Source organism: Truncatella angustata (genome assembly GCF_020726525.1).
Source record: "Truncatella angustata strain MPI-SDFR-AT-0073 chromosome Unknown BKA67scaffold_4, whole genome shotgun sequence".
In the NCBI taxonomy this organism is placed as follows: domain Eukaryota; kingdom Fungi; phylum Ascomycota; class Sordariomycetes; order Amphisphaeriales; family Sporocadaceae; genus Truncatella; species Truncatella angustata.
In genome coordinates, this window is record NW_025763384.1 from 3,180,830 (window position 1) to 3,194,266 (window position 13,437).

The 13,437-nt window shown below is 46.6% G+C and overlaps 5 protein-coding genes across 5 annotated transcripts; 3 read left to right on the top strand and 2 right to left on the bottom strand.

Annotated features, from left to right (window-relative positions):
• Positions 1 to 239: 239 nt before the first annotated feature.
• BKA67DRAFT_646380 (uncharacterized protein) lies at positions 240 to 1,195 on the top strand (the record flags this gene model as incomplete). Its single annotated transcript, XM_046105910.1, has 2 exons — positions 240 to 1,013; positions 1,078 to 1,195. The coding sequence occupies exons 1-2, from the start codon at positions 595 to 597 to the stop codon at positions 1,193 to 1,195; spliced, it is 537 nt and encodes a 178-aa protein (XP_045958956.1). The 5' UTR covers positions 240 to 594.
• Positions 1,196 to 2,477: 1,282 nt separating this feature from the next.
• On the bottom strand, positions 2,478 to 4,149 carry BKA67DRAFT_565996 (salicylate hydroxylase). Its single transcript, XM_046102844.1, has one exon. The coding sequence runs from the start codon at positions 3,881 to 3,883 to the stop codon at positions 2,642 to 2,644; it is 1,242 nt and encodes a 413-aa protein (XP_045958957.1). The 5' UTR covers positions 3,884 to 4,149; the 3' UTR covers positions 2,478 to 2,641.
• A 503-nt stretch (positions 4,150 to 4,652) lies between these two features.
• On the bottom strand, positions 4,653 to 5,620 carry BKA67DRAFT_592707 (uncharacterized protein; the record flags this gene model as incomplete). Its single annotated transcript, XM_046104861.1, has 2 exons — positions 4,653 to 5,402; positions 5,462 to 5,620. The coding sequence occupies 2 exons, from the start codon at positions 5,618 to 5,620 to the stop codon at positions 4,653 to 4,655; spliced, it is 909 nt and encodes a 302-aa protein (XP_045958958.1).
• Positions 5,621 to 8,702: 3,082 nt separating this feature from the next.
• BKA67DRAFT_518403 (uncharacterized protein) lies at positions 8,703 to 9,668 on the top strand (the record flags this gene model as incomplete). The annotated part of the gene is made up of 2 exons (XM_046098001.1): positions 8,703 to 9,055; positions 9,122 to 9,668. The coding sequence occupies 2 exons, from the start codon at positions 8,703 to 8,705 to the stop codon at positions 9,666 to 9,668; spliced, it is 900 nt and encodes a 299-aa protein (XP_045958959.1).
• A 1,336-nt stretch (positions 9,669 to 11,004) lies between these two features.
• On the top strand, positions 11,005 to 11,303 carry BKA67DRAFT_658974 (uncharacterized protein; the record flags this gene model as incomplete). Its single annotated transcript, XM_046107375.1, has 2 exons — positions 11,005 to 11,026; positions 11,080 to 11,303. 2 exons carry the CDS (start codon positions 11,005 to 11,007, stop codon positions 11,301 to 11,303), a joined length of 246 nt encoding a protein of 81 aa, XP_045958960.1.
• Between the last annotated feature and the right edge of the window lie 2,134 nt (positions 11,304 to 13,437).

The window sequence follows — 13,437 nt, forward strand, 5'->3', positions numbered from 1 at the left end:
GTAGCCGGAATGAATCATGCGCAGGAGCCTCTGGTATTGTAAAAGTCGATGACATTGTATTTTCAGTAAACGCGTGTAACTATGTCGAGGATGAAGGGTGCGGGCTCGTCCATGTTTATTAGGGGGATGCTGTAGATGGAGACAACGCTGTGTTGCGGGGTCGACTTGCCTAACCTACGCTATTGTACGTGCTCGGACAAACTTCTCGAGTCGGGTTTCTCGGGTTTCTCGGGTTTCCAAGCAACTCTATTCTGTGCCAAGACATTTCGAAAAATGCCCGGCGCCAAGGCCAATTGCACGACTGTAAGTAAATAAGCATTGGAAATCTCTGTGGTAACCATCCCGAGTTATGCGATTTGTGGAGTTTATCATGCATCAATTGCTGCCTTGGCCTCAAGGCTGTGCTATTGTTCAGTAGTATGTTGACACAGCCCGACTATTTAGCATTTTGTTGCAGGTTCATATCAGCATTGCCATTTCTACAAATTGAAGCTGAGTTGCCTGAGATAGGCCTGGAAACCCTTCAACCTCCATCTTACTGTTCAATTCTTTTCTCCAGATTCCTGTATTTCAAGTCTAGCCTCATCTTCCACCATGGCGAAGATCCGATTTGTGGTGGACCACGTCCGTTATTTCTTCGATAGCTCTTACTTCGATGGTCGCCACAAGACGAAGATACATATCCTACAGATAGTGCTGGTAATACTCATGATCGGACTGACCGGTGGACGTATTGCGACCATACCATCGGGCCGGCAGGTGTCGAGAGGTGATACGCTTGGAATAGTGATGGGTATCAAAACCCTGGTCGTCATCACATACCAGCTCGTGACCTCACATGTCGGTCGGTTTCGAAAATGGCAAAGTCTCAAGGCATATGCAGTTCTCAACTCCCTCGAAGTTTTATTTTGGTTCACAGTAATCATCATCAGCTTGATGGGTATATCCAGTTACTGCCAGGGTGCCAATTGTGGATTGTCCTGGCTTGTCGTCCTAGTTGCCACATCGTTACTGTATGTCACATCGAACGCTTGTGCATCGCCTTGTCGTGCAAAACTAATACCACTCGTTACATAGTGTACTGGCATTCTGGACAGCTGTTGTTTCAATCAGTGACCACCGTCATTATAGATCAACTGGCACGCAACGCCAGTCATTCACGCCGAAGGAAAACCAAGTGGACCCAGCATATTGATCATTATACGCTCAATATCGTATGGCACACTGGGTAGATCAGTACGGGTTGGATTGGAGCTAGAGCAGGAGGCGTTACGGATGATTACAAGGCTCACATGATGTGATGGAGACAGAGCGAAGACGACTTATGTACTGGCATGTTGTTATGCAATCAAAGCTGCCAACAGATCTTAGTGAAGGGAAGTCCGCTTTGAATACGAATATTTTCGACAAAAACCAGTAAAGTGCAATACAGGTGGGCTCGTTTTGAACTGTGTTGGTGGAGGCAAATACCTACGACAGAGTCAAAGTGTATGCCTCATACACTGTTATGTGACTTCGTGTGATTAGTGGCTGCAAATGGTTGAGCATGCTACCGGAGAGACGTTATGCCGCCGGTTGAGGCGAGATCATCCGTGAACTCCCATCTCAGATGCATGCAGAGACAACCAAAGATCGAGTGAGGTAGTCGACAACTGCAACAGGCGACCTGATACTCGCAATCAATGCATATTGTTGGTGCTATTTGATTTGTTCTTATATGCGAGGAACCCGAGCAGCCCCACAGGGATTTACGAGTCCGACAAACCCGAGCCTACATATATTCTACGTGACGGAGTATATGCAGGGAGATGTCACTGAAGCGCTAATCAAGCCTGTCGCAAATGGCAGTCGACCCCTGCCCAAAACCGCTGTGCTGCCCGCAGACTTTACGGGCTCGAATCGCGGGGAAACAACTTCGACGATCGCATTACAACGCGAGGAATGTATTGTCCCCTCAACCTTGATCTTTGAGAAGTTACGTATGTATGTGATTGCTAGTAGGGAATTGTAAGGGTTTTAGCTGAGATGAACTGAGATGTGTCGTCCGTTCTCCGTTGTAACTTTGGAGGAATGGCTGGTAGTTGGTGAATAGGGTAAGAAGAATCCATGTGTTCGGGCTTTCCAAAACCAACGTCCCGACTTCAGAGGTTTTGGTATTTAACACAGACGCAGTGAACAAAAAGAAACCTATTCCCCATCCAGAAAGGCGTTCCTCACGATAACGTTGATAATTATTGGACATCAACTCTAAGGTTTCTGGATCTTACTAACCTAGTCAGACCAGTGCTATGATTAGCGAATTATCGCTGGAAGCCAACACTGTTGTGCGGATTGGAGATAACAAGCCTAGCACTGCTCAAGGTCAAGTGTATATATCTCGACAAGGTGCAAATTGACTGATGCAGATTTACAACGCTCACTTTTTATTGCCCTTGGTAGTTCATGAAAGGGTAACGCAGCAAAGCATACTCTGTGTCATTCTGGATTGTTTCTGTTGTTGTGGTGATATCTAAAATGCTTTTCGATTGTTAAGTAACTCAACAATGTAATTGTTTTCGCACTAAAATACAGTCGATATCAATCGCCCGATTTCTCATTCCATCATATAAATTTCCGTAGCAAAGTCTCGCAATCCGAATGACTACTCTTGATGCTGGTGTCCCGAGAAGAACTTGGCCAACTTTGGAGCTGCATCCGGAGACACGAAGAGCTGCAGGTTGTTCCAAGTGTCCTCAGCTGTTGCCTCCGAAATGACGAATAGCTCTTCCTCTGTTGCGGTCAGCGGGATTTCCAGAGCTGTCCTGAATGCCTCTGGCGTGATATCCACGTTGCTCTGCCAAGCATCTTTGATCGCATTGCCCACACCGAGTGAATCACGCATGGCTAGGTTAACACCTTCGCCTGCGAAAGGCGTCATCAAGTGTGCGGCATCACCAATGAGTGTGATGCCGGCCTTGTGCTTCCAAGCCAACTGGCCGACCGGGAGCATATAGAGGGGATTGATGTCGAGTGGACCTATCTGGTTCTCAAGCCCACGCGTGATCAGTTCCTGTAACTTGGGCCCGAAGGTACCAAACATCTTCCAACGGCGCTCGTTCGTATCGACGCTTAATAGTTTGCCCTTCGCTTCTGATGTATCAGCCGTGTTGAGACCGCTCAGGGTAGCAAAATCTTCCTCCTGTGTGTTGACTGCCAAATATATCCTAGCGGTGCCGCCCACTCCGCGCTGACACATGACAACATTCCCGTCACCCGGAGCTGCAAAGCTACCTTGCCCAACGAACCCCGCGAGATGTGGATAGCGCTCCTCGAAATCTGGGATGGTGAGCGTGATGAAAGTTATTCCGCTATAGTGTGGCTTCTTGTCTGTGAGCTGAGAACGGACCCGTGACCAAGCACCATCGGCGCCGACAAGCAGGTCGGCTGTACGTGTTCCAAGTGGGCCAAAGTCCAGCTCATACTGACTTCCTCTGCCGTTTGGTCGCGCCCCCAAGAGCTTGTGCTGCCACTGAATCCGATGCTCTGGAATATGGGACATCAACAACTTCGTCAAAGCGAGACGCGAGATTTCTGGTCGATTGCCATTTCCTTCGTCGCTATGGAGGATGTTGCCTTCCTTGTCCGCTACGACGTCCGCCTCAGAGCATTCACCTGTCTGAGAGAGGAACTCATCGTACAGTCTACACGCACGAATAGCATCCAAGCCACTGCCCTCATTCAAGTTGAGCATGCCGGATGATTGCTCGAAGTCTTCGTCCGTGGGCTTGGAGCGTAAATCGTAGACAGTGAATGGGATATTTTGCTTGTGCAATAACAGACCCAACGTTAGTCCAGCAGGCCCAGCGCCTATAATGGCGATTCGAGGTTGATCGGCCATAGCCATGGTGGTTATTTCCGAAATGGCGACAGGAGTAGATGGTGATTAAGAATGGTGATCGCTCGTTGATGCAACGTGAGTTGAAGTCGCTCTGTATCTTGAGCAATCTGTTACTAGTGTCTAGCTTTGTGATTGAACATACACTGACATCTCTGCAAGATATATACGCCTACAGGATGCCTTGCGCTCTTGAGTATTGTCCGACATATGCCTTCATTGTCAGCCTTATACACGACCCCTACCAATCCTGTCTTCCACTACTGCACCATCCGGGACACTGGAAATGTCCGAAAGTACACTAAAAAGATGGTATGATGCGCTAGTACATTAAGCGACGTTCTATTGGAAAGCTTGGCAGGGCAATCTTCAAGCTCATTTTGGCTTGAGCCAATTGATGACGTACGGATCGTGCATCGGACCCGAACCAGCTACAGCGTGCCCGAGAACCCCGAAATGTTTTCTTACCAGCCAGAAGTTGAGCACTCTCGTACCCGAATCTTTTGCGACCGCCGGAGGTCTCTTCAAATACCAAGAAACATTTCAGAACCGCTTCTTAACTCCTGTCAACCGGCAAAACTGTCCCCGGCCTGCAGTATGTTCTTCTTGCTTGTAAAGACCCAAGCAGTATTTCTCCATAATAAAGTTAGTGCCGTGGCACCAGCCAGTGTCAGAGTGATTACATATATTCGGCATGAAAACTGCGATTTCTATTCTTGTTCATTCGACGGCATGCTGCATTGGATTTAACGCGTAGATAAGTTGTTTAGTTAGGCATTTAATGGAATTGTGCACCGTCGACATTGCCCGTCAAGTCCACTATTAAAAGATTCTTGCTCACAATCTCGTCTTTCCTCGCCAGTAGATTTTCCACATCCCAATGGCTGCCAATTGTCCGGCCACTCAAAAAGCTAGCGTGGGGATGCGACAACCATACGGCTATACCACCAACTAGCTCTGGTGTTTGTTGAGTAAACCGTTTGAACTGCTCCATGAGCATGTCGGTATCAACTAGTCCAGGGGGCAAGTTCACGGCGGTGACATTGGAATAGCCAGCAGCGATATGTTGCGTGAGGCTTAGACCGCCCAGCTTCGAGATGGCGTACCCTGAAAGATTTGGGAAGGCCTTCCAAGCTGCATTAGTCGTGAGATTGATGATAGTTGCACGTGTTTCTTTGGACGGGATTGAGCGGAGAAAGGCTCTCGACACAAGGAAAGTGCCTTTGGTGTTGACCTCAAAATTAGACCACCACGCATCGGGATCCTCATCCGCAACTAAGTTGCCTTCGCCCTCAAAATTCACCCCGGCATTGTTGATCAATATGTCAGCATGACCAAAGGTGCTGTTTATCTTATCAAATGCTGCGTCGACTGACTGCTTGTCGGCAATGTTGACACCGAGGGTAAGGACGTGGAGGTCTGAGTTGATCTCGTTCGCTTGTGCTTTGACAACCTTGAGTTTTTCTTCATTGGTCGCGATGAGCACCAACCCCTTGACGCCAGCTTTAGTAAAAGCAGGTACGAACGCCTAGATGTTCAGTCAGTTAGAATACGGTACTGCAATTGCACGTTTGAGATGTGATTTGCCTTGGCGCCAATGCCTCTGGAGGCTCCAGTGATTATAGCAACCTTGCCCGCTAGAGAAAGTTCGGGGCGTGTGGGGTCAATGGCTGGGTACTGGTCGTTGAACACTCGTGGAGTAAACTGGAATGAAGTGACAAAAAAGTCTTCTGGAAGAGAATCCATGGCGCTTTGTTTTGTTTCTGAATGCTTGTCGTGTAAGATCGTTCGTATAGTGCTTGCAATGAGTAGTACTTTTTGAGGGCTGGCAAAACAGCTTATATAATGGCGGACAACCGTAATGAAGCAGCGACTCGACCTTGTTGGCACTTGTCGCGATCGTATGAGTAGATTAAAGCACGTTCCAGAAATTGCGTTGGTCATCATGGCCAAACACATTTCATCAGCAGCTAAGCTTATATATGTATGATTAATTCTTCTAACTATAACTAAGTTCGTCAGCAGGGAAAGTCTGCAAGGGTGACTACTTGACCTTTGTGGATTATTCAGCACCCACGCAACTTAATGTAAGCGACATCACAAATTGGTTGTTGATGAACCTTATTAGAAGACTGCATTGCTTTTCAATTGCTTCAAGTCACCGTCATATGAGCTTCCCATGAATCTATCAGGTGGAGTATAAAACCTTTGTTCATCTGCTGTGATTCTTGACTCTTCTCGTTCAGAGTGGTTGGTGGGAGACCTGTGGAGTAATTCGTTGTTCTTGTCTGGACCTGGAATCCTGTTACTGGTGGAGTGGATAAGCCAGCCATACGGCGTACATGCATGCATAGCCAGGAAAACTGCCTACCATGTTTAAGAAACATAGCTACAGACAAGTTTGTTGAGTATAGACAAGAAATTTCAAACGCAATGCCTGGTTAGTAATTGTATTTCAACCTGGCACGGACATGAGGCATGACAGAGTTTCTGAGCGATAGGCACTCCAATTTTGTACTAGTTAGTCTAACAGTGATCAACAAGCTCCCAAGCAGTGTTTTCGCTCATCAACTCACACGTGGATAGTACCTAGTGTTCAGCATAATGTCATTGTCTGCCATGCATACGCCGTCGAGTTTCTTGGAAAATAATTTTGCCAGGAGTTCTAAGTTACAGATCAAGTGCTGAGATGTGCTGACCCCGCCTGAGCGGCGCTTCATAGCGTCCTCTGCTGCAGCAAACTGATTGCACGGACACAGCGTTCCTGCAATACAGGCACCGCGACTTGGATGGCGAGGCTGTGAGGCCACATATTGCAACATCTCCTCAACAAATGCTGACCCCCTTCCAGTAGACTAATTCACAAAATGTGTCTGAATTCACCTCACATCATTGGTCGAGCTAGATTTACGGCATCTCGCAAGCCAATTATGATACGTGCCTAATTATTCTGCAGTCTTCGTTCACCTGCACACCCTGCAGTCGGTGAGCGAAGCCCAACCAACTGACGTAGAGTGTTTGGAGCATTATCATGTATGTTCATTGCATCGCAAATTGCATTCGTCATTACGGCATATCCGACACCATGTGTAACAGCGAAGCCAAGAATATAGCCTAGTCTTACCACCCCCAACAATATCCTCGAATGTGACAGCCAAGACCAATACTCAGAAAAGCTGAAACTTAAGGACGAGAAGTTTTACTTAAAAGTCAGCTCGACCGGTGTCAATCTCGTATTCAACAGGATGGATAGAGCTCAGATTTAGAACAAATACTTCCCAAATCTGGAAGCGAATTCACAATAACGAGATCCAGCTCAAATATTCCTGGACGGACAAGGAGCTCGAGAGAGCAATGGAATGGTTTGCCCCACAACCGCGAGTAGCAGCAGGGCAGCAAAGGGATAAGGGCTGGCGAAAATAATCATTTCGACGCACGATTGGGTACTGGTTAAAGCAATGAAAAACGCAGCCGGGGCGCAAGCATTGAAAAGTAGTCGACAGTATGTTTCAATTAACGTGTTCGGCGGTTTCGATGTCTTGATACCTTACCTGTTCAACGTCTGCCATGATTCAGTAGAGGAGGCAGTGTCGGAGGGAAAGCTGATGCAGTCGAGGACTTTCAACTGGGCGTGGAAGAGGCTTCAGGGTCAAACTAGGGTCGATGCTATTGTCTAAGTTCCTTCCAGGCACTCGGAGGCAGGGAATAGTTCATCTCTGAAACTCATTTTTAAATACACTTTCACTGAAATTGGACGCACATATGGGACGATCCCATAAGACAAAATGCTGATACGTAATTCAATAGATACTAGCATGAATATCATGGCTAACGATGATGGAATAGATGTTTGATATTCAAGGTTTTCATTATATATTTTTATAGTACAAGTTCGTCGCTTTATGGAGCTGGAATCTATTAATACCGTAACATTCCATGGTCCGAATCCGTTTCTGCTGACCAGTTGTACAAGATACCTCTCGACGATTGCTTTGAAATGTGAAATGACAAATGCAACGCCCGTGTCAACTAGGCACCATAACACAATTCAGAATGTGTATAACACTAATATGCCGCGTCAAACCGAAATGAAGATTGAAGAATATGCGAAAGATGTGAATCTTATACGGAGTACTGGGTGATCAAGTCTCCGTACACATGTGCTCTCAATACCGGAACTAATCATTTTTATGACGGTATATAAATCATAAAAAATGGAAAAGTTATGTAGTCTTGAATTTTGTATGGCATTTTAATAAATGCATTGTTTCCAGTATGCTTGAGTCTTGTCTTATTTATTAGACACTTTGTGATTAGCTTTCGAAATAATCTCTGGTTATAGACACTGGCCTGAACGGAGACTTTTACCCAATTACTGTACCGGCGCAATGATGCTTGTTAGCCCCATATGTGAGAGAATCGTTCAAACTCAAGACGTTACCTAAGCGTATGCCTTCATTTTCCGTCGGAGTGCAAAACAACTCGGAGAACGGTGGTTCAATTGTCTCCCATATGATACTACGGTACCGGTTTGAGTCATCATGGCATGACCAGATTTGTAATATAGTTTTGCTAGAAGTCTCCGATTTGCTCACGCGACGATGTTGAAAATTGCGTGCGCGCGGGGCATTTTCAATGGCTTTTTGATCACCGCCATTAGCCCGTTATAGGGACCGTGTAGCATGACCCGAAGGAGCTTGTAGAAAGAGCAAACGCCAGGCTTACTGGTAATATAAATATATAAGCCAGCGACTTCAAAGATTAGTCTCAGAAATGTCTTGACAGAAACTCAAGAGACTTTTCTGCGTATTAAACCTCAGATCGATAAATGGCGACTGTTGAAGTGCAACTCCCTGTCGCAGCTGCGACAACATTTGGCAGTGTTACCGAAGCATCCACCCTATCACCACACGATGTCGATACAGTCCTGAACTACTTCAAGCCGAACGAGGACGGATCGCCGCCCGCACCGGCCTACGTCGGCGACCCAAAAACCTATGATCGCCCCTTTGACCCTCGCCCAGTCCGGGTCAAAGACCTTACCGGTCGCGAAAACAAATTTACATTAGATAAGAATGGCTTCCAAATCTACAAACACATAAGCAACGAAAAAGTCTTTTTGGACGAGGAAAAGATCAAAGATACATACTATAAAGAAACTGAGCAACTCCTGAAAGATGCGTAAGTGGTGAATCCTTATGGTAGCGACAGGTACAGGTAGATTGAATCACTGACTGTTTTCTGAAGTACCGGCGCGTCAAAGATATTCATCTTCGATCATACCATCCGTCGCCCCGATCCGAATGCACCAGTTACGCCTAATGGTACCCAGCTGCGTGGCCCCGTTCAGCGTGTGCACATCGATCAGAGCTACTCAGCTTCCTTGAACCGCGTGCGATTCCACCTTCCCGAAGAGGCCGACGAACTCCTCAAAGGTCGTGTAGAGATCATCAACGTATGGCGACCCATCAAACGTATCTTGCGGGACCCATTGGCGCTTGCCGAAGCCGACTCTGTTTCCGAGGATGATCTTGTGCCTATTGGCCTGATCTACCCGAACCGTAAGGGCGAGACGTTGTCGGTCAAGCATAGCAACAATCATCGCTGGTGGTTCAAATATGGCATTACACCCGAGGAGGTCATTTTAATCAAGTGCTTCGACTCCAAGACCGATGGACGGGCGAGAAGAGTTCCCCACACAGCTTTCGTTGACCCCAGTGCCACTGGGGACTTGCCAGCGAGGGAGAGCATCGAAATTAGAGCGCTCGTATTCCATGAGGACGATAGAGAATGATTGGTGATACACGCTCGCCCAGCTATTCACTGAGCATCTGACTGATACTCAATTTTTCTGCTGACGCAACTTCGGACCGCTTGAGACAAGGTTCGTTGCGGTTCGGATGGGAGATCGTCTGTGTTACTTCTATAATGTCTGTTTTAGTTCCATAAATAATTTCAATTGTCTGCGATTGCACTCGAGCCTGCGGTCTCATTGCTGTTTGCAACGAGTTGGTGCAAATGCCATGCCACAAAGCATCTCATAATACCCAAGCGCGAACATGACCATATTAAAGCAGCTGTTACCTCAAACTGCAAAGAAATCGTGATTATGTTGGCTGACGCCCATAGTCCCCACTACACCTTCAACGATTTAGGCGAATCATTAGCGGGAGGCGACTACCGATACATCCATGCAGGGGGGGATATCAGATCTGTGGGGGGGTTTTAAGCCTCATATATGGTGCCAGATCTAGTAATATTGATGTTGTTGTTGATGCCAATCAATGTAAACATTGAAACAGACCGCAAAAATCGAAATATTGTGTATACTTCTGCCACAGTTGTTTGGCACCTGAAGTCTTTTAATGTATTGCTCTTACATAATCCCTGCCCCGCCATGAACTCAAATAGTAATGCGAAGAGAAGTTATGTAAAGCATCCTCAAGATCGTGACGCAATAGTCATATTGATATTGCTTCTTCAAGCAGAAGATCTAGTCTGAAATAGTCATCGGCATACATTCAGGAGACTTTGTTCCGGCGAGTCGGACACTTGTATCCCTTTCACGCTGTCACATGAACGCGCGTTTCTTCTTGTTCGTTCCCCCGCAACGATGGCCAGACGTGATGAGGTCAGTACGAGGGTGTAGCCATCATCACTTCGCGGGGCATGTAACGCGAAACTGAAGCCATGTTGCCAAGCGTTGGGCATTACTGATGTCGTCTCGTTGTTTGCTTCAAAAATCCATGACGCCGTGCTCCACACTGCAGACGCCATCCCGGCTTCCCCACGTTATGCTTATACGCATTGAGGAAAGCGTTGATGTAGATCAGGTACGCCGTGCCCTATGCCGCTGATTCAAACAATGCCGCCCATGGCCTGGTGATGGTAGTCTTGACGTCGTTGAATTCATATCGACGATGTCGTGCTTGTGTCGTCGTTGTGAACAAATATGAGGCCATTAGAGAGCAGCGGGACGTGCAGATGGCTGGTGGGACCTGGTGTATATAATGAGGATCAATTCCTCGACTGACACCACTTTATTCAACAATATTAGTATCGCAAACCACTACATACCAATACACTTCACACTCTAAATCTCAAACCAACTCATTTCTTCAAGCATCATCATGTCTGACTACAAGCCCAGCGGTATGCATTACACCCTACACATCTAACACGATACTCCTGGCTAATACATGCAGAGCACGACGGTCTCCGTAAGGACGGCAAGCCCGACGGCCGTGTTGGCACTGGCGAGTTCGCCCACGGAAAGGTCGACCCCCATCAGGCTGGCAAAGAGGGTGGCCATACCTCTGGCACTGGATCTGCCGACAACTCTGGTAGCAGTGGCAGCGACTACAAGCCCACTGAGCATGGTGGTGCTCGCAAGGATGGCAAGCCGGACGGCCGCGTCAAGGGCAATTAAGGGATTCGAGAGGATGAATACCTAGTTATAACATGGCGATAGTAATGTCTCAATGAATTGGAAAGTTTTGGACTAAACTACTCACCACGTTATAGTGGACATGTGCACATGTTGCTCAGCTATTCCGTTTGGAATGTTCAAGTCCTTCATCTTTTAGCTTGTAGAAAGTCATCGTAACGCATCAAATTGGGATGGATAGAAAAATTGCGATGGATGGTTTAACTACCAGGGATTGTGTTGTTTGCTTGTATAAAGGAGACATGTGCCTGTGCGCCTTAAAGGAAGATATTCGTATTAAGTGAAGTAGTAGTAACCGACGGAGCAAATATCTTGACTTCTATGCGCACAAAATTAGAGATTCCATCCCGAATATGTGCAACTTTGGGTTGGGTTTGTCTCAACTGGATGGCACCACATTATGCCTTTACGCTTTGCCAGGTTTCTTTCGGTAGTGGGCTATCAGTTATCTCCTTTACTGTGCCATATTACTCTGCAATTTTTACTGCAGCCATTCAGATAATAGCAACCGGGTAGAAAGGTTTGACCTCACACCCACCTTAAGGGACGGGCCAATGGGGAGGACTAGGTGCAACTTTTACGAAGTGAAAAACTCATTGACTGTGATAACTTTCTAAACGAATACGTAGACTTTGCGAGAATGTCACAAGGATAAGACCGGCATGTGTGGCGGTCTCAGTATTGAAATATCAAGATTGTGTGGCTATTCAAGACCCAGTTCATGTGACATATACATAGCTCAATAAGCGGCGCCAGCATTACAAGATACTAACCTAGGTAGAAGCGGAATATTGCAGCATAGCATGGAGCCATATGAAGCACCAATTACCTACCAGATTAAGGTAGGTACACTCTATATTACGGACTAATTCTCAGCGTGGCGAAGTGTCATGTACGCCTAGTGGGTCATATGATTAAACTTGGCTAAGAACCTGCGGGGATTGTCCTATAATCATTTCCCCTCAGCCTTGGGAATCCTTCAACAAAGTCAATCCAGAATTCCCAATATCACTGTTGATACATATTTTGCTAGCTCATTTTAACTATGGGAAATTATTGTTTGAGGTGCCTATGCGTTCTGCAACCTATTAACGAACAAGGGAAAGTATGAACCTACCCCGCTATCACAATCTAGTCATACTGCATGAGCTTTTCTGACAATTCAAGAGCGGGTATAACAAGTGTTACCACCCAATCATAACGTGGCAGCACAATCTGTTGGGCTCTAGAAAGACGAAACGTTGCAGCAGCATATCCCATGACGGTTAATCGGGATTTGCCGCGATAATGGCTCGGTCCCTCTACCCGGGTGCCATGGGACTCTGCCAGCTCATTGGTTCCCGTGCTGTCGGGTCGATGCTGCTGGGACAAAAGAACCTTGACATATCCAGTGTTGGACAGAGTATCACATCACACAGCTTTATACCATACCCAAATCTATCCCGTGATTGGTGGGTGATAACCGCACATGTCCCAACATAAGTAAGCGAGGTACCAGCCCAAAATGGGTTCATGCATGATAGTTATTTGAAATATCATGGTATTGTAAAGTAAAATCCACAATGTGAGATTGTGGGGATAGACCACCTGGCCGCATCGCGGACCATGGGTACAACAACCAAACCGATCATTTTACGAACAATGCCAGGCAGAAACAACTTGCTGTGTTAGTTTATCTTGGTTTTGAGTCTTTGGCTTGTTCAAAGGGACCTAGAAAGTGTGGAACTGAGGCTACGATGTGCACAGGAATGGTGTCATTGTGGTAGTAAAACTCGGGATAGACGACGTGATGATTGGAGTTGGCAACAAATTTCTTGCTTTCTTCTTCCAATAACATGCCAGGTATTTAACACGTAGGATTTCACACCTAGCAGGCTAGCAGGGGCGGCAGGCGCTTAGGTAGTGTCAATTGGTAGCTATTATTTTGAAGAATATTGCCTATGGGATTTGGGTATATAAGGGGAGTCTCCCGAGACCCGAGGGTAACTTGAACTGCACAAATGCATATCGGAGAGACTGCCCTTTGATTCATTCTCTTTGAATTCAGTCTTCATAACATCAGCGATAACTTCTCGTGTTTTTACTCAACTCCCAACTTATGCAGGCCGACCCTTCT

What these genes read in the sequence shown, in the direction of transcription:
- BKA67DRAFT_565996 (XM_046102844.1), bottom strand. Translation starts at nt 3,883, where the DNA reads ATGGCTATGGCCGATCAACCTCGAATCGCCATTATAGGCGCTGGGCCT.